Raw genomic sequence first — 18,768 nt, 5'->3', positions numbered from 1 at the left:
ATGTTATAGAATACGTAACATCAATTTTTCCTTCCTATTATCAAGATTGTATACCTTTAATTAAATGCCCATTTTGAATGGAGTATAGTGTAGCGTCCCAACAGCGAAACAATTTTTCCTTAAGGGTCCAAAAAAATCCTCTTTATTATACTACCATAGATTAAATTGTGTTTTTCAAAATGTAACTTTATTTATTAATTTGGAAAAAACTGAGACGAAAACCTGCTCCTTTTTTGAAGTCGGTTAATAAGTAGTTGTTTGCATGGTATTACAGAGTCGTTTTGTAGATCGACTAATGTAAATGAGCACTTAGGTAGGATGCTTTTGAAATTATACACAAAGAAATAATTGGATATTTGATTCTACGTTAAAACAATAATTTAACTAAACAATCTTGTAAACACTGTTTTTCATTTGATTCGTGGTATCAAATATTCAATTGAAGCTAAGGCAATGATGTTATGCATAGAGTAACTCGAACAAAAATCACTACACATCTGATAATATTCATTTTACTTTTTACATAATTATCATCTGTATAGGTAAATAAAATACTGAGAAAATAAATTCGAGAAATAAAAATTACTTAGATAGAACGAATATTTTTTTTCATTGAATTGTATTAAATTTAGGGTTTAAATATTTTCGTTAGTAAACCTTTTGCCAATAAGAAAATCGCATTGCATAAAACACGCATTTGCGAATTTAGATATAGTTTTCTTCTTAAAACAGTAGCTATATTTTCTGTGCATAATGTTATTGCCAAAAATACAAATAACGCTTGCTTCTTCTACTCTGACATACTAATTTAATTTTAATAGTTATTTGTGGTGGAAATTAAAGTGGTATAATATTTTTTAATACTTGTTTCATTATTCAAAAAAAGACTAAAACGATTCTACTTCAATTTAAGAGCCCAGCTCTTGTCGGTACAGCTCCTTCCATTTACACCTATCTAGCACCAACTCCTGAACTTCCTTATACGTCAGATTATTCACCTTCTCCTTAATTTGCTTGATGTAGCTGTACCTTGGACGACCCCGTCCCCTCTAAAACGATATTATGTACTTAATTAAAAAGTAAAGTAAGAAACTTCTCCGCTCCGTTTTAACAGAATCTACGCCTCAATTTTTTTTTTACATAATAATCTTACCGTTTTTTGCTGCACTTTACAATTCCTGTCAGTACAATGACACTATATTTATACCACTTTAAACACCACAAATAACAAAACCAATATTTCTAACTAAACACCGATTTCAGAACGGATTTCCTGCAGAAATGGTTCACAGTGTTACCCGAAGTGGCCTATATAAACATTCACGCTTGCTATATATATAATTGTAACAGTTGGGTGCGCGAGTATACTAAGTTCCATGAAGCTATATTGGCGCCGTTGAGGGTGAGTAAAAATACCTAAATACATACTTGTGGTTTCCAATAATTCAGTACTGTCTTAGAGTCGAATCAAATATTCATTAATAATTAAGTGATAAGGGGTATTTTCTATGAAAGCGACTGTCCATGGTCTGTTTTGTAACATCATCTGCCTAGAGTATTCCCAACTGTGTTGGTGTCGATATCCAGTTCAATAGGATGCAGCTGAGAACCAGTGTGCAACATGGATTGACTCTGATCTGACCTCCTCAACCCAGTTACCCGGGCAATCCGTCCATCTTTCTTGCTTCTGATCTGATATGACATGTGACTTGTAAATTCAAGATTCAAAAAGTATATTTTTTTTCTTATATTTTTGTAAATTATTGTATTTCACATATTACATTCTAGCCATAAATATTGTTAGATAAAGGTGATTTGAATTGCTAGATTACAAGAAGAATGAATTTCTACCTTCAAGAAAACCAAGATAGACAAACATGGCAGTGCCGTCTATCTTTTTGTGCTATATCTGTTACTACTACAAATATGCTGATACTATTAAAACAAATTACATTTCTTAACTATCTCCAGGGGAACCGCAAACTAATATTCATAGACAATCACAGCCGTCTCAGTGAATACGTAGAGGTCGAACAACAGAAGTTACCGGGTGCCACTCTAGCCTTGGAAGAAGACCTTAAAGTTTTCAATAACGCGCTTAAACTGTCGCATAAGGATACCAAAGTTGCTATTAAGGTAAGTCTTGTTTTAGACTTTTACGAATTATACTTTATGGGGGTTTTTTTTTTCGACGTCAAAAATCATCAAATGCCCCCTCCCGCTGTGGGTTACGCGCGGTGAGGGAGTGTCAGACTCTTACTGACTACACACCGTCGTGTTCCGTCGTAGGCCTTTTATGTACCAGGGCCGCGGTAACTCTTTCGAACTACCCGCAGCATGGGGGGCTACAATTATCTATCTATCTTTTTGGTTTGGTTACTGAATATACAGTTGATGAGCTCATAAAACCTTTTTACTATTGGTAAGTTCTTCTGGTAATTCTGATCATGTCTTGTATCTGTGACACCTTTTGGTGAATTCGTTATTAAACAAATAGACTGGCCAATATTTTTAAAGAACATTAAAAAAAAACTCATATAAGAATAGTATATCAAAAAGTGGTTTATAATCGATTCTGTTCATTGTTTCAAACAATTTTATGGTTTGTGCAATTTTATTGAAATTCACAATTATTTGGTGGCGTCTAGTCTAACTAGATGCAACTGTGTACCAGCGTGCCACATGGAGCGACTGTCTCAAACCAGTTACCTTGCTAAGCTAACACAATACCCTTATGTATAACTGATTGTCAAGAATATCTGGCCTTTGAATTTTCGTAACGACTGCCAAAGATGTTCAAACGACAGCTGCTTAATAAATCTTGATACTAGATGAATAAAATCGGACTTTTCTGATGTAGGTTGGACCAACGGCTCTTCAAATAACATCAGTTGAAAAGACCAAAGTGCTCGGTCTACCTGTTCTACTAAATGATGTGTATTATGCTTCTGAAATTGATGAGGTAAGTGTAATATACAACATACATACATTACTTTTTAATTTGATCACCCGGTCGTACCCTAATGGTAAAAAAATATAAGTTACACAATTTCATGACTAAATAAAAAGATCGCCGATAAAAAGATGTCGGTGTCACCGACTTACTGCACATGGATAAAAAGTAGCCTATATATTATTTTGACGTTGAAGCTATATTACAGTACTAAACAGTCTTATCAAAATAATTTTGCACGTGAAGAGTAACAAGGATACACACGCGTTCACAACCTTTGCCTCTATAATATTTGTTTGATGAAGAAGTAATAATATATGTTTAATTGACGCGTTTAAATAAACAATCAAATTCTTCAGCTTTATAATAGTAGTACATGTTTAACGGCCAGTTTCTTCATCAAAAGTTAAAGTTAAAGTAATGTCTAAAGTTAAAGTAACGGTCAAATTCGTTTTTTCAAGGCTAAAGTGACAGCTAAACTAATAGAAAAATTGAATTTGACCGTTACTTTAACTTTAGACATTACTTTGACTTTTACTTTGGCTTTAACTTTTGATGAAGAAACTGGCTGTAAGTGTTTTCCTAACTAACCCTTTTTAAAATTAATTCCTATATATCCCCAGGTGTGCCTAGTAGACGACAACCAATTCTCTCTATCTATAATCAACGAGTCGACGCCACTGAGCTTTATACACAACGACTGTGACAACATCGTGCAGTCCATCATACATATCCGTAATAGATGGGAACTTAGCCAGCCGGTGAGTATACCAGAAATATATCAACTGCCTAGCCTTTTCCCAACACAAATATATCATCTGCCTAGCCTTTTCCAAGTGTGTTGGAGTTGGTTTCTAGTGTAAACCGGATGCCTCATGGAGCATCTATCTGACCTCATTAACCCAGTTTTTTGGTTAGAAAAATCATTAAAAGGCGATCCCTACCGCTGTGGGCGCAGTGTGAGGGAGTGTCAGACTCTGACTGACTAAAGCCATGTTCCTTCTTAAGCCCTTTATATACCAGCGCCGCAGTAATTTTTTCGAACGATCCCCCAGCCCTACCTTACACTCCTTGGTAAGACGCTAATGCTCTTGCTTGGTAATCTACAAGTATGCCAGATATATTAAAATAGGACTTTCGTGTACATCATTACTATATCCATATGGTGTCAATTCATGACGTCATGAGCCCTGGCCAGTATACTAGGTTATATTTAGTTACTCATGCATGAAGGTATACTAGAGGTACACACAATTCTCTCTATCTATAATCAACGAGTCGACGCCACTGAGCTTTATACACAACGACTGTGACAACATAGTGCAGTCCATCATACATATCCGCAATAGATGGGAACGCAGCCAGCCTGTGAGTATACCATCATCATCATCATCTTCCTGTCCTTCATCATCTCCGGAGCCTTTTCCCAACTATGTCGGGGTCGGCTTCCAGTTTAACCGGTTGCTGAGAACCAGTATGCCTCATGGAGCATCTATCTTACCTCCTCAACCCAGTTGTTTTGATGGCTAATCATCGGAAGGCCCCCCCTCCCGATGTGGGTGCAGCGTGAGGGAGTGTCAGACTGTCACTGACTAAAACCCGCCATGTTCCTTCTTAAGCCCTTTATATACTAAGGCCACTGTAACTCTTTTAAACAATCCCGCAGCCCTACCTTATACCCCTTAGTCAGATTCCAATATCCATGCTTGGTAATCTGCAAGTTTGCCAGATATATTATACATACAACATACAGATATATATTGGACTTTCATGTAAATCACTGTATCTACCTATATGGTGTCGATTTATGATTTCATCAGCCCTAGTCAGTATACTAGGTTATAGTTAAGTACACATGCATGAAGGTTATTATACTACACAAGTACACACAATCCTCCCTATCTATAATCAACGAGTCGACGCCACTGAGCTTTATACACAACGACTGTGACAACATAGTGCAGTCCATCATACATATCCGCAATAGATGGGAGCTTAGCCAGCCGGTGAGTATATCAGATCCTCATCATCATCATCATCATCAACATCTCCCAAGCCTTTACACAACTATGTTGGGGTCGGCTTCCTGTTCCAGTTCCTAACTGGATGCAGCTGAGTACCGGTGTTTTACAAGGAGCGACTGCCCCCTCAACCCAGTTACCTTATACCCCTTGGCAGGACTCCAATACCACTTAGGACTCCAAATCCAGATGGTAGGACTCCAATTCTACTTGCTAGGACTCTAATACCCCTTGATAAACTCTATCTAAGAATATCAGTGATAAAAAAATAGAACGAATCGGTAATGTGACATCTATTCATGACGTCATGAGCCCTGGCCAGTATACTAGGTTATATTTAGTTACACATACATAAAGGTCGTGATACTACGTGCTGAATCTAATAGATATACAATATACAATCAATTCTCCCTATCTATAATCAACGAGTCGACGCCACTGAGCTTTATACACAACGACTGTGACAACATAGTGCAGTCCATCATACATATCCGCAACAGATGGGAGCTTAGCCAGCCTGTGAGTATACCAGAAATATACCATCTGCCTAGCCCTTTCCCAACTATGTTGGGACGGGTTCCAGTCTCTTCGGGTGCAGCTGAGTATCAGTGTTTTACAAGGAGCGACTGCCCTTCTGACCTTTTCAACTCGAATATCTGAGTAATCTGATACCCCTTGGTAAGACCTCAAGTCCCCTTGGTCTGCAAGTTAGCCAGATGTACTAAAATAGGTTTTTCGTTGTATATTATGTATAATATTAATTTATGACCAATCACATCAAATTAAAACACTACATATATCAATATAGCATCAAAGCGTAACGTCATGAGCCCTGGCGGTCCCCTTGTCGGTATACAACAATCGAGTATTTTTAATGACTTTATACAAAATGTACGACTCACACTTGACCAGTTTTTAATCAAAAATATTAAAAAATTCTCCCCTTCTAGGACTCGGTAACAGTCCACCAAAAGATACGTCCGAAAGACGTACCAGGCACGCTACTGAACATGGCACTCCTAAACTTGGGTTCCTGTGACCCTAACCTGAGGACGGCTGCGTACAACCAGCTGTGTGCCCTCACCGCCACCTTCCATCTGAAGATCGAGGGGCAGTTGCTGGAGACATCAGGTAAGGAGACCATCTCCTCTTAGGAACTTTTATTAGGTGTGGCTAAAGAGAGGAATTTCCTGCGAAATATTCCTTCTTCGACCATATCGTCGCTTTCCATCAGGTAAGATCCCTATGCCCAAGTATATTGGGGTCAGCTTCCAGCCTAACCGGATGCAGCAGAGTGCTTTGGTGTCACATGGAGCGACTGCCTATCTGACCTCCGCAACCCATTTACCGGTCCCCTTGGTGAGAATAGTGGTCAGGTGGCTTTTCCAAAAGATGGTACGTTACTAAACTTGGGTTCCTGTGACCCTAACCTGAGGACGGCTGCGTACAACCAGCTGTGCGCCCTCACCGCCACCTTCCATCTGAAGATCGAGGGACAGCTGCTGGAGACATCAGGTGAAGAGACCATCTCCTCTTAGGAACTTTTATTAGGTGTGGCTAAAGAGAGGAATTTCCTGCAAAAATTTCCTTCTTCGACCACATCGCCGCTTTTCCTCAGGTAAGATCCCTATGCCCAAGTATATTGGGGTCGGCTTCCAGTTTATCTGGATGCAGCTGAGTACCAGTGTGTCACATGGAGCGACTGCCTATCTGAACTCCTCAAACCAGTTAACCGGGCAACCTAATACTCTATGCTAGAAAAGTTGTCAGACTTCCTGGCTTTTCCAAAAGATTGGTCCTAAATACATGCTGGGAATGTTGGTAAACTTGGGGTCCTGTGACCCTAACCTGAGGATGACTGCGTACAACCAGCTGTGCGCCCTCACCGCCACCTTCCATCTGAAGATCGAGGGTCAGCTGCTGGAGACATCAGGTAAGACCACCTTCTCTTAGGAAGATTTGTAATTAGTAGCTCAGGAGAGGAATCTCCTGCGAAAATTTCCTTCTTCGACCACATCGTCGCTTTCCGTCAGGTAAGATCCCTATGCTCAAGTATATTGGGGTCAGCTTCCAGTCTAAGCGGATGCAGCTGAGTACCAGTGTGTCACATGGAGCGACTGCCTAACTGACCTCCTCAAACCAGTTACCCGGGCAACCCGATACCCCTTGGTGAGAATAGTGGTCAGACTTTCTGGCTCTTCCAAAAGATAAATAAATTTTGGTCATCATCATCTTCCGAGCCTTTTCCCCTTTGTCTTACCGCAATAGCAACAGCAACTGCCTATCTGACCTCCTCAAACCAGTTACCCTGATGCCCCGTGGTGAGAATAGTTGTCAGAGTTTCTGGCTTTTCCAAAAGATAAATAAAAATAAACTTGTGGTCATGATTACATGACCCCAATTTTACCTAACCTGAAGACAGCTGCCCACGATCCGACAATTTTCTTCTTCCAGTAAAAATATCATACATGTGTTTATTTTTTACGAAGGTCTATGCATACCCTCAAACAACACGATTTTCATCAAGTCCGTGAGCGAAAAGCTTGCTCATAACGAACCTCATTTGACGCTGGAGTTCCTTGAAGAGTGCATTCAGGTAATTTTACTACAATATAGTAGTACTACAGTATTTTAGTACAGGTGCAGTTTTCATTGTAAATACAAGTGTTTTTTGATCAATGAATGTTACTATAGTGAACGTTAACAACGTAGAAATAATATTCATTTTCTTTTGAACGTAAAACTTAATTGCGCTGTAGAGATTTTTTTTTTTGTAATTGCTATCTATATTAATACTATGAAACTGAAGAGTTTGTTTGCTTGAACACGTCAAACTCAGGAACCATGGGATTTAAAAAAACACTGGCACAGTTCCAATATAATTCCTGCATTTACATCGTTCAACCAAACAAACTCTCCAGATTTATATGTTGGCATAATTATTTACAGGGTTTCCGTGGGTCTACAATTGAGCTGAAACATTTGTGCCTCGAGTACATGACACCGTGGCTAGCCAACTTAGTTCGGTAAGTTTTTCTATTATTTATTACTATTATTTTATGCTTTGGAAAGCAATTGCTAGGAAGTTTTATTGTGCACATAAAAACATAGATACAAACATCTTTTCCCTATATTTCTGCATTTTTCCACTCTTAAGTTGCCATAACCTTTAGCCAAATGCAGCTGAGTATCAGTGTTTTACATAAACCGACTGCCTATCTGACCTCCTCAACCCAATCTGTGTACCCGTGATTTTACTTTTGAATTTTATTTTAATAAGTAGACGATCTTATTACTTTTAGCCAACCTCCTAAAAACTAAACACTATGAACCTCTTCAAATAAACTTTCACAGATTCTGCAAACCCTCCGAAGAATCACGTCGCCAGAAGCAAGTAGCCCAGATCCTGGAGAAACTCATAACCCTGACGATTGAGGAGACGGAGATGTACCCATCAGTGCAGGCCAAGATATGGGGCTCCATAGGACACGTGCCCGAACTCATCGATATGGTGCTCGACAGCTTTATACAGAGGAGCGTTAATTCCGGTGAGATTTAGATTTAAAAAAGTAAATTATTATTATTATAAAAAGTAGCTTATAACCGTCTTCAAGGTACCACCTGTCTCCGTATCAAATTTTATCGCTATCTGTTCAGCTGTTTCTTGACATTTTGATTTTCGTCCATCTAGAATAGTTACTTTTTCGGCTGGTTCCTATGGTAATAATCAAGACATCGGGATAAAAAGTAGCCTATAACAATCTTTAAGATTGCACCTGTCTCCATATCAAATTTCATCGTAATCGGTTCAGCAGTTTTTCCTTGAAAGTCAGACAAATACAGCAGGTTTCAGCGTCTGTCTGGGCTGGTTCAAGGTAAGTAGTGACTAAAGTATGGTTGAAGCTGATAACCCTGACTATTGAGGAGACGGAGATGTACCCATCAGTGCAGGCCAAGATATGGGGCTCCATAGGACACGTGCCCGAACTCATTGATATGGTGCTCGACAGCTTTATACAGAGGAGCGTCAATTCCGGTGAGATTTTCAAAAAAATATTATTATTATTATTCTGTCCGACAAGAAGAGTAATCCACTGTTTAGGCGGTTTCCTATGTAGCCTATAACCACCTTCAGGGTACCATCTGTCTCCATATTAAATTCATCATGATCTGTTCAGCTGTTTTTTTGACATTTTGATTTTCATCTATCTAGGATAGTTACTTTGTGGTCGGTTTCCCATGGTAATATTCAAGTTATCCGGATAAAAAGTAGCCTACATATTTCAAGATATCACTTGTCTCTATATCAAATTTCATAGCAATCGGTTCAGCAGTTTTTCCTTGAAATCAAGACAAATACAGCAGGTTTCAGAGTCTATCTGGGCTAGTTCAAGGTATGTACCTAGTGATTTAAGTATGGTTGAAGCTGATATAAAGCGACATATCAAATTCGGCAAGATTTTACTAAAGTAGTAAGTAAGTAGTATCTAAGGTATGGTATAAGCTGATAACCCTCACGATTGAGGAGACGGAGATGTACCCATCAGTGCAGGCCAAGATATGGGGCTCCATAGGGCACGTGCCCGAACTCATCGATATGGTGCTCGACAGCTTTATACAGAGGAGCGTCAATTCCGGTGAGATTTTGATTTAGAAAAAATAAATTATTGTTATTATTCTTTTTGGGCAATTTCCCGTGGTAATACTCGAGATATCCGGATAAAAAGTCGTCTATTTACTGACTGGTTATAAGACCATCTTAAAGATACCACCCGTAGTCAGTTCAAAGTTCACCGCAATCGGTTCAGCAGTTTATAAACAGAAAAAAAGTCGACAGTAATTTTCAGGCGAAATTCCAGAAAGATAAGATTCTTAATTCAGAAGTTCATATTTTTTGTCAATAACATTTGAAATGTTAACTGGATACGACACGCATCGACCAGAGGTTTCTCTCTGTAGGGCTCTGGCCGCCGGTAGTTTGGACCATGTTCCCACTTCTATCTTTATATTTTTTAATATGTTATTTTTGCACTATTATTTACAAATTTATAATGTTCGATAAATGCATATCGAAAAATAATTTTGATTTTTCCCTTCTATTTCAGGTCTCGGTTCTCCAATGATAGAGATCATGGCGGACACCGCAGTCGCTTTGGCTTCAGCCAACGTGCAACTGGTTTCCAAGAAGGTCATCGGAAGAATGTGCAGGGTAAGCAAATTTTTAAGGTCCGGATTTGGATGGGAGGGCAGAAAAAAAATGAGGGTATATTTTTATATTTTCGGGACGATTTGATTTGCATGATATGTTGATTTTTATTTCTGTTGAATTTTAAAGTTATTGGCAGATTTTTGTCCATATATTTTTATTTTGGAAAGTGTAATTTTATGTTTACAAAAATCTTTTCATTCTATGTTTAGATTGTTTTCATGCATGGAAATTATCATTCAAATAAGTATGGAGGTCATAAAAACATCTATCTGGTCTCATTTTATTGGTGTATATCTGTGTGGTATTCTCAAACGTTCTTCAACGACATCGGCATTTTAAATTCAAATGTTGTTGTCACTAGTGTTTTAAATAATCTTTGCTACTATTATAAAGTTCAAGAGCTTGTGTGATAATAACAACGCGATATTCTCAGGCACTGCTAGACAGAGATGGAAAAATCTTTCAGTGTTAAATAGCCTATTTATTGATTAAGACTTAAGGCTATTTTTTTTCGGAAGCCTACAGTGGTTCTCACGAGACGACTACCTCGATTTGTGCTATCTATCACAGTATATTTCAAATCGGTTCAGTAGTTCCTGTGATTAATCCAAACAAACTCTTCAGCTTTATATTATTAGTATAGGCGTCCACTATTCATCTAAAGCATTCTTACAATATAGTGTTTTGAGAATATGACACGGACTATGTATCGTTCTATGTATGGACTACGAATAATAAATATATGTGTATTTATCTATTATAAAGAGTCTTGTCTATAATGAAATTAAATGGCTAATGTATACAAAATCTTCATCTGACAACAAATGCAAATCTCTGCAGTACGAGTAGACTAGACTTTTTAGCAATATATGTACTATCTTTTAGTTTACATGTGTAAGTGTATGTTTCTTATTTCATTTAACCAAGAAAATAAAATAAACTAACTTCAATAAATAAACTCACATTTTAAAGAGTTCTAAATACAATTGATGGGTTTTGAAACGCTTTCTCATTGCGTTCAAACAGGTCGTATTTCTTATAAGTATATTATAGACTAGTGTTTTCCCGCGGTTTGCCCGCGCCCTGTGGGAACTACTGCTCGTACCGGGATAAAATATAGTCTATATTACTTAGGAAGAGTGTAGCTTTCCAACAGTGAAAGAATTTTTCAAACCGGTTTGGTAGTTTCGGAGCCTTTAGAGTACAAAAATGTTTCCTTTTTATTTTATTAATAAAGATTACACACAAATTTATAAGAGGTGTTTAAAACACTGAATTAAAACTTGCAATGAGATTAAAATAACCTTGGTTAAATGGTATAAACTCTGTGTCTGTCTATGTAAATATGTGTACATACAGTTTCTGTGTCCCACAGGCCCTATCCAAACTGCCCAATAATATCCTGGGGCCCGTCACCCCGGCCACTGTGAGTTCATATACATTTGTTTTTTAGTTTTTACCATTTTTTAGTTTTTAGTTTTAAACTTTTTTAGTTTTTAGTGACATCATGAGCTGGGATTTTTTGCGGTTTATTTTTTTTGGTATTCGCATTCGCACGATGCTTTTTTGGAGGGTTTTTGTGTGATTGAAAATTACAGCAGAATCGGAATATCTTAAAGCAATATAACGTTACAAAATTAATTCAATTTTCTCGTTTTTTTTTTGCAGAAAACAGTTATTAGAGTACCTAAATTAGAATCAGAGTTAAAGCCATAAAAAAATACTTATTGCATTAATCGTTTTTCTTTTTATTTTAGATTTTTTTAAATTAAGACACCTTTTGAATTAATAAAAAAGGCATAATTTTGACATGACATGAAATCGTTAACAAGGAATTAAATAATGATAGTATAGGTCTTTTGCGGGTAGTCGGAAGCCAGTTGATTAGATTTCTCGGGTAACTGGGTTGAAGTCAGATAGGCAGTCGGTCCTTGTGGCACACTGGTACTCAGCTGCATCCGATTAGACTGGAAGCCGACCCCAACATAGTTGGGAAAAAGGATTATGGAATAGAAAATTAAGGGAACATAGTTGGTAAAAGACTCGGCACAGGCAATATAGGTCTTCTGCTTTTTAGATCATCTTTTGTTTCATATTTTTCATTCTTAGCCACGCTAGGTTTTTATTTGCTTTTTTATGAGTTTGTCATAAAACACAATAAATTGGCCAAGAGTGATCCGGTTATCCAAATTCCTGTGTGTGTTTTCTGAACTTTTTGATGTTTTTTCAGCTTTATATTTTGTAGTTTTTATATTAGGCTTTCTTTGTTTGTTTGCCGCTGTTATAGGAAAAGCGAGCATGGTATATTTTTTATGAATATCGAATTTGCGATACTTAACTTTTTTGATATTGGTAAGTTAGTATTTTCTGAAGAAGAGTTGATTAAAACAACGGGACACCAACTATTTATTATATTATATTCCTTCTTCTATAATTGTGACATGTTAATATATGCCTATCGTTATATATATAAGACCTACTTTTTCTATTCTATAAAATCTCAACAATGTTGCACATATTTTCCAAAAAGTCGTGTTGACCAAAAAAAATATTAGGGAATTTAAATAAATACATAGGTGGTCATATAAAGATCGCGACGATTACCTAATTAACTCATTTAAAAATAGAACATACTTATTAAATCCCATTCAAGCAATCATTCACAATATTTTCTATTGACTAACACCTGACTTAATACATATTATGTAGTTCATCACCAGTAAAACCGAGCTTAAAACTAAGATAAATAATAAACTCTAATCTAGTGATATATTTCAGGTGGTAGACAAGACTTGTCACTCGCCGACCGCCATGTTGGAACAGCATATGATGTGGGATGACATCGCTATACTTGCTAGATATTTGGTAAGTATTCCCGCCCGTATATCGAGGGATTTATGTACTTCCCGTAAAAAAAACACAAAGTTTTGAGTTCTGAAAGAACTTTTTCCTGCAGCTGGATAAAAAGTTGCCAGGTCCTTTCTTAGGCTCTAGACTATGTACTATGTATCAAATGAGGTTTGAATCGGTTCAGTGGTTTTGGCACGAAAGAACGACAAAAGATGGACACTTTCACGTTCTACAGCGATTTCCAATTATAGTTGGGAAAAACTATGAAAGTATAGCCTTACCAAGCGGTGAACCGATTAATTAATTTCAGACAGGCAATCGGTGCATCGGGTCACACTGAAAGCCGACCCCAACATAATAAGACAAGGCTAGGTAGATGATGATGAAGCGTGTTCATACTAATTGGGTTTCGTTGAGTAAGATTCACAGTCGCTATATAAACCGTATACCGTATAGTCGTAACCGTATAGTCGCTATATATACACCCTGCTACAGCACAATAAATGAAAAGGCTAGGCTTATACTATAAATGTATCAATGGACGCCATCTTAAAATGAACTTGCGAGGGTCTTTTATGGTTCTTATCTCCTGGTCTTTTAGCAATGTCTGTCCTTATATTTGCAGCTAATGTTATCGTTCAACAACTGCCTGGACGTGGCGCGGCACTTGCCGTACCTGTTCCATACCGTGACGTTCCTCGTGTGCTCGGGCACCGTGTCCATGCGGGCCGCCACCCACGGCCTGGTCATTAACATCATACATTACCAATGGCAATGTCTTATTGCTTACAGATGACTGTCTTAGCCAAACACCTTCTTAACTCTAAATATATGATAGGTCCTGTCATCTTGGGCAGTCGTTAAGAGTAGTCTTGCATTAAAGGGTCATAGGTCCTCTTCTGAGGTTTTTATCGAATTCTACAGGACACCTGTACTACTCTGCTGCATCTGGTCACTCTTAAAATTTACCACAGCATATAAGGTCTTCTTCCCGATACCTTTAGCCAACATTAGGAGTAGTCTATCATTATAGGGTCCCAGGTCCTCTTGGGTAGTCTTCTAAAGATTTCTACTGGAAGTAGACCACAATATAGGAAAAAGCTAGGTATATAATATAATTGTATCAAAGGACGCCATTTTAGAATGAAGATGAGGGGTCTTTTATCAATCTTATCTCCGTCTTTTGTTGTTTTAGCAATGTCTTTCGTTATATTTGCAGCTAATGTTATCGTTCAACAACTGCCTGGACGTGGCGCGGCACTTGCCGTACCTGTTCCATACCGTGACGTTCCTCGTGTGCTCGGGCACCGTGTCCATGCGGGCCGCCACCCACGGCCTGGTCATTAACATCATACATTACCAATAGCAATGTCTTATTGCTTACAGATGACTGTCGTAGCCAAACGTTCTTGTATCTTGCATGATAGGTCTTTGGTCTCGATATCTTTGGCTGTCGGCACAAGTAGTCTTTAATTACAGGGTCAAAGGTCCTCTTAGGGGTCTTCTAAAGACTTCTACTGAAAGTAGACCATTGGATACATTAGGATACTTGTCTACTTTGCTGTATCTGGTCTCACTTAAAATCGATTACATTATAGGAAAAGGTCGTTGGTTCTGTCATCATTGGCAGTCGTTAGGAGTAGTCTATCATTGTAGGGTTCTAGGTCATCTTGGGTGGTCTTCTGAAGAATTATACTGGAAGTATACCACAATATAGGAAAAGGCTAGGTATATAATATAATTGTATCATAGGACGCCATCTTAGAATGAAGTTGAAGGGGTCTTTTATCAACTATATCTCCGTCTTTTATTCTTTTAGCAATGTCTTTCGTTATATTTGCAGCTAATGTTATCGTTCAACAACTGCCTGGACGTGGCGCGGCACTTGCCGTACCTGTTCCATACCGTGACGTTCCTCGTGTGCTCGGGCACCGTGTCCATGCGGGCCGCCACCCACGGCCTGGTCATTAACATCATACATTACCAATAGCAATGTCTTATTGCTTACAAGACTGTCTTAGGCCAAACATTCTTGTATCTTGCATGACAGGTCCTGTCATCTTTGGTAGTCTTTAGGGGTAGTCTATCATAGGGTCCTAGGTCCTCTTCTGAGGTCTTTTGGCGAATTCTACAGGACACTTGTACTACTCTGCTGTATCTGGTCACACTTATTGACCACCGTATGGTTTTTTTCCCGTCATCTTTGGCAGTCGTTAGGAGTAATCTGTCATTATAGGGTCCTATGTCCTCTTGGGTGGTCTTCTGAAGAATTCTACTGGAAGTAGACCACAATACAGGAAAAAGCTAGGTATATAATTTAATTGTATCATAGGACGCCATCTTAGAATGAAGATGAGGGGTCTTTTATCAATCGTATCTCTGTCTTTTGGTCTTTTATCAGTGTCTTTCGTTATATTTGCAGCTAATGTTATCGTTCAACAACTGCCTGGACGTGGCGCGGCACTTGCCGTACCTGTTCCATACCGTGACGTTCCTCGTGTGCTCGGGCACCGTGTCCATGCGGGCCGCCACCCACGGCCTGGTCATTAACATCATACATTACCAATAGCAATATCTTATTGCTTATAGATGACTGTCTTAGCTGAACATTCTTGTATCTTGCATGATAGGTCTTTGGCAATCGTTAGGAGTAGTCTATTATTATAGGGTCTTAGGTCTTCTTAGGGGTATTTTATCACATTGTTAGTTCAAAGGTTAAGCTATTGATGATAGGTGACCATCTGTGCCAAACATGTTTTTGTCTGCGAAAGCATGGTAGGTCTTTGGCAGTCGTCTTTCATTATAGGGTCCTAGGTCTTCTTGGGGGTCTTTTGGCGATTTTTGCTGGAAGTAGACCACAATATAGGAAAAGGCTAGGCATATAATGTAATTTTATCAGAGGACGCCATCTTAGAATGAAGATGAGGGGTCCTTTATCAATCCTATCTCCGTCTTTTGTTCTTTTAGCAATGTCTTTCGTTATATTTCCAGCTAATGTTGTCGTTCAACAACTGCCTGGACGTGGCGCGGCACTTGCCGTACCTGTTCCATACCGTGACGTTCCTCGTGTGCTCGGGCACCGTGTCCATGCGGGCCGCCACCCACGGCCTCGTCATTAACATCATACATTCCCTTTGTACTTGCACTACGCCGAGTTTTTCTGGTAAGTTTATTTATTTAACAGTTTATCTACTACTAGCCTTTTTTCTTCAGTTTTACCCGCATTTACGGAACTTCATTCCGTTCTCGGACAAAAAATAGTCTATGCTACTGGAAAATAGTCTATTTTGACTACAGTGAAACAATTATTCAAATCGGTTCAGTAGTTTCAGAGTTTTTAGGGTACAAATAAATAATAAAACAATGCTTTTTAGTATATTAGCATCTAAGTGTCTATACTTATCTTCCGGAAGCAGATTCATCTGTTTTCTGATAAAACTTCTTCCCACACCCGTTTATAAAGTATTATTCCGAGCACCCTATATATGATTCCTATGTAAAAAGTATATTGCTGACAAGTGTCATGAAATAATAGAAATAATAACATAATTATTTGATACATATTTTATTGTGTGATAACGTGATGTAAGGCCGTATACAGAAAGAAAGCTGGAAGAAGCTGAAAACTTATCCTAAGCGCTTATCGACGCTCGACAGCGCTGGTAACCCGCGCAGAGATATATATGAACACGCGCCGATAAGCGCTTATAAGTTTACAGCTTTTGTCGGCGCCGGTCAGCGCTTATCGGCGCGTGTTCATATATTTTCCAGCTTCTTAATGATATCTTTATTTTCAGAGGACACCCAACGCGTACTCCGTCTATCTCTGGACGAGTTCGCTTTACCCAAGTTCTACCAAATGTTCGGCATTTCCAAGGTCAAGTCGGCAGCTGTGACCGCCTTCAGGAGCCCTTACAACAGACATACTAATGATTGGTAAGAAATATATATGTTTTGTTTCAGTATACTGTTTATTTTTTGAGACTGCCTCGTTGGTCTAGTCTAGTGGTTGCAAAAGCGGCTGCTGTGCTCGAAGTCTTGGGTTCGATACCTGGGACGGGCTGGAATCGCTTTGTGGGCTTTAGAAACTTTCACGAAGCAGCCCGGAGCCTGGAAGTTGGTGATTGATACACCCGTGCATCGGAGAGCACGTAAATGTCAGTCCTACGCCTGATCTCTGTCCGGTCGTATCGGATTGTCGTCCCATCGCGCTATGAGAATGAAGGAATAGTGAGTGCACCTGTGTCCAAGCAGATGTGCGTGCACTATAATATTTCCTGCACAGTTGGCTGATCTCCTTAATTGAGAACAGCCGCCGTGGCCGTGGACGCCATTATATTATTTAGTGCAATTTGTAAGGTCAGCATTTGTTTCCCTAGAGAGACATGCTTAAGATCAGTCCTAACTTCATCATACTCCCTTCAACTACAGGTATTCAGAACACTCATACACCACCTGCACAGAAGCAGGCACAGTCGCGTGCACAGGCACTACTCACACGGACCGGGAGCGTTTGCCCCTGCAATCCTTGGAGATCATCACGGATGCTCTACTGGAGATCATGGAAGCTTGCATGCGGGATATACCGGACTGTGATTGGTTGCATACTTGGTAATGTATTATGAACTTTAGTACATTTTAGTAGGCTCTTAACTGATGGTAAATAATCTTGATAAGACATTTTATTTTAAAACTCGCTTTACATGTACATACAATAATAATTACATCAATGGTATCATTATTTAGGCAGTAATCCTCAGATAACTTTAATCTGAAATCTAAAACGTTTTGATAATTTGTGTATAGAAAATATGTCAAACGGCCATATTTATTCCTTTGACGATCAAAAAGTTGGCCCTAAAATGTATTTGTGAAAAAGTCCCTACAAGATTATCTATCTATCTTTGTTTCTTCTCAAAAACGTATATATTTATTTGATCCTTTTCTTATTTCCTTTTCCTATATTCTTACATACTAATGTTTTTTTTAATATGTTATATAATGTCACCAACAGGACATCTTTAGCCAAAAGCTTCGCGTTCTGTTTCAATCCGGCGCTACAGCCGCGTGCACTCATCGTATTTGGATGTATCAGTAAGTATTATTCTAATTTAAAGTCTTTTAAGAATTGTTACTAATAAGAAACCTCAGAAACGGTTCAAGTATAGAAAAAATATTTTGACACTTAACATACAAATCTGCAAAGGTTAAAACTGCCTTTTCTGTTTCGAAGAATAATAAAAGAATAGCATTTTTTTGGGTGACATGCTTAAAGGGATAAACGGAATGCTATTGCTAAGACTTGGATGTTCTTCTATCACTAGGCTGTATCTCATGAATCTTGACAGTTACACAACTACTTGTTTTCACTGATGATATATTATTGGTGCCGCTATAACAAAAAATACTGAAAACCTATTTATTTAAGACCACATTTAACAAACTTGAACTTTGGACACACGGGGACATTCGCGCTCCAATCCGACTAGCACTTGACCTATATGTTTTTGTTGAGTAATTAAACTCTGAAAACAAACTGTATATTAAACAATATAACTCTCCTACAGGTAAGAACGTGACAGACGATGATATGAAGCAACTTCTCCGTATCCTGGTGAAGGCTCTTGAGTCGTTCAACGATCTCGCACTGCTCGAAGCTCTCATCATGGCGCTCACCAGGCTGCAGCCGCTGCTCTACCCGGTAGGTTCCTCATCATCATCATCATATCCCGAGC

The 18,768-nt window shown here is 38.5% G+C and overlaps 1 protein-coding gene across 1 annotated transcript in view; it reads left to right on the top strand.

The window, feature by feature from the left end:
- The window catches only part of LOC110377742 (neurofibromin), a 150,788-nt gene that overhangs the window by 112,619 nt on the left and 19,401 nt on the right, over window positions 1-18,768 (top strand). The window contains exons 38-53 of the mRNA XM_064042548.1: window positions 1,264-1,402; window positions 1,972-2,136; window positions 2,861-2,962; window positions 3,577-3,714; window positions 5,925-6,105; window positions 7,464-7,570; window positions 7,924-8,000; window positions 8,329-8,522; window positions 10,080-10,183; window positions 11,559-11,609; window positions 12,962-13,048; window positions 16,025-16,196; window positions 16,831-16,969; window positions 17,465-17,644; window positions 18,048-18,127; window positions 18,601-18,734. Of these exons, the coding sequence (XP_063898618.1) occupies window positions 1,264-1,402; window positions 1,972-2,136; window positions 2,861-2,962; window positions 3,577-3,714; window positions 5,925-6,105; window positions 7,464-7,570; window positions 7,924-8,000; window positions 8,329-8,522; window positions 10,080-10,183; window positions 11,559-11,609; window positions 12,962-13,048; window positions 16,025-16,196; window positions 16,831-16,969; window positions 17,465-17,644; window positions 18,048-18,127; window positions 18,601-18,734 (2,050 nt within the window). The remainder of the gene's footprint in view (window positions 1-1,263; window positions 1,403-1,971; window positions 2,137-2,860; window positions 2,963-3,576; window positions 3,715-5,924; window positions 6,106-7,463; window positions 7,571-7,923; window positions 8,001-8,328; window positions 8,523-10,079; window positions 10,184-11,558; window positions 11,610-12,961; window positions 13,049-16,024; window positions 16,197-16,830; window positions 16,970-17,464; window positions 17,645-18,047; window positions 18,128-18,600; window positions 18,735-18,768) is intronic.

This window comes from Helicoverpa armigera, chromosome 29 (assembly GCF_030705265.1).
Source record: "Helicoverpa armigera isolate CAAS_96S chromosome 29, ASM3070526v1, whole genome shotgun sequence".
NCBI classification, from domain to species: domain Eukaryota; kingdom Metazoa; phylum Arthropoda; class Insecta; order Lepidoptera; family Noctuidae; genus Helicoverpa; species Helicoverpa armigera.
Note: the sequence above shows the minus strand (reverse complement) of the source record. Positions and strands in the feature narration are given on the sequence as shown.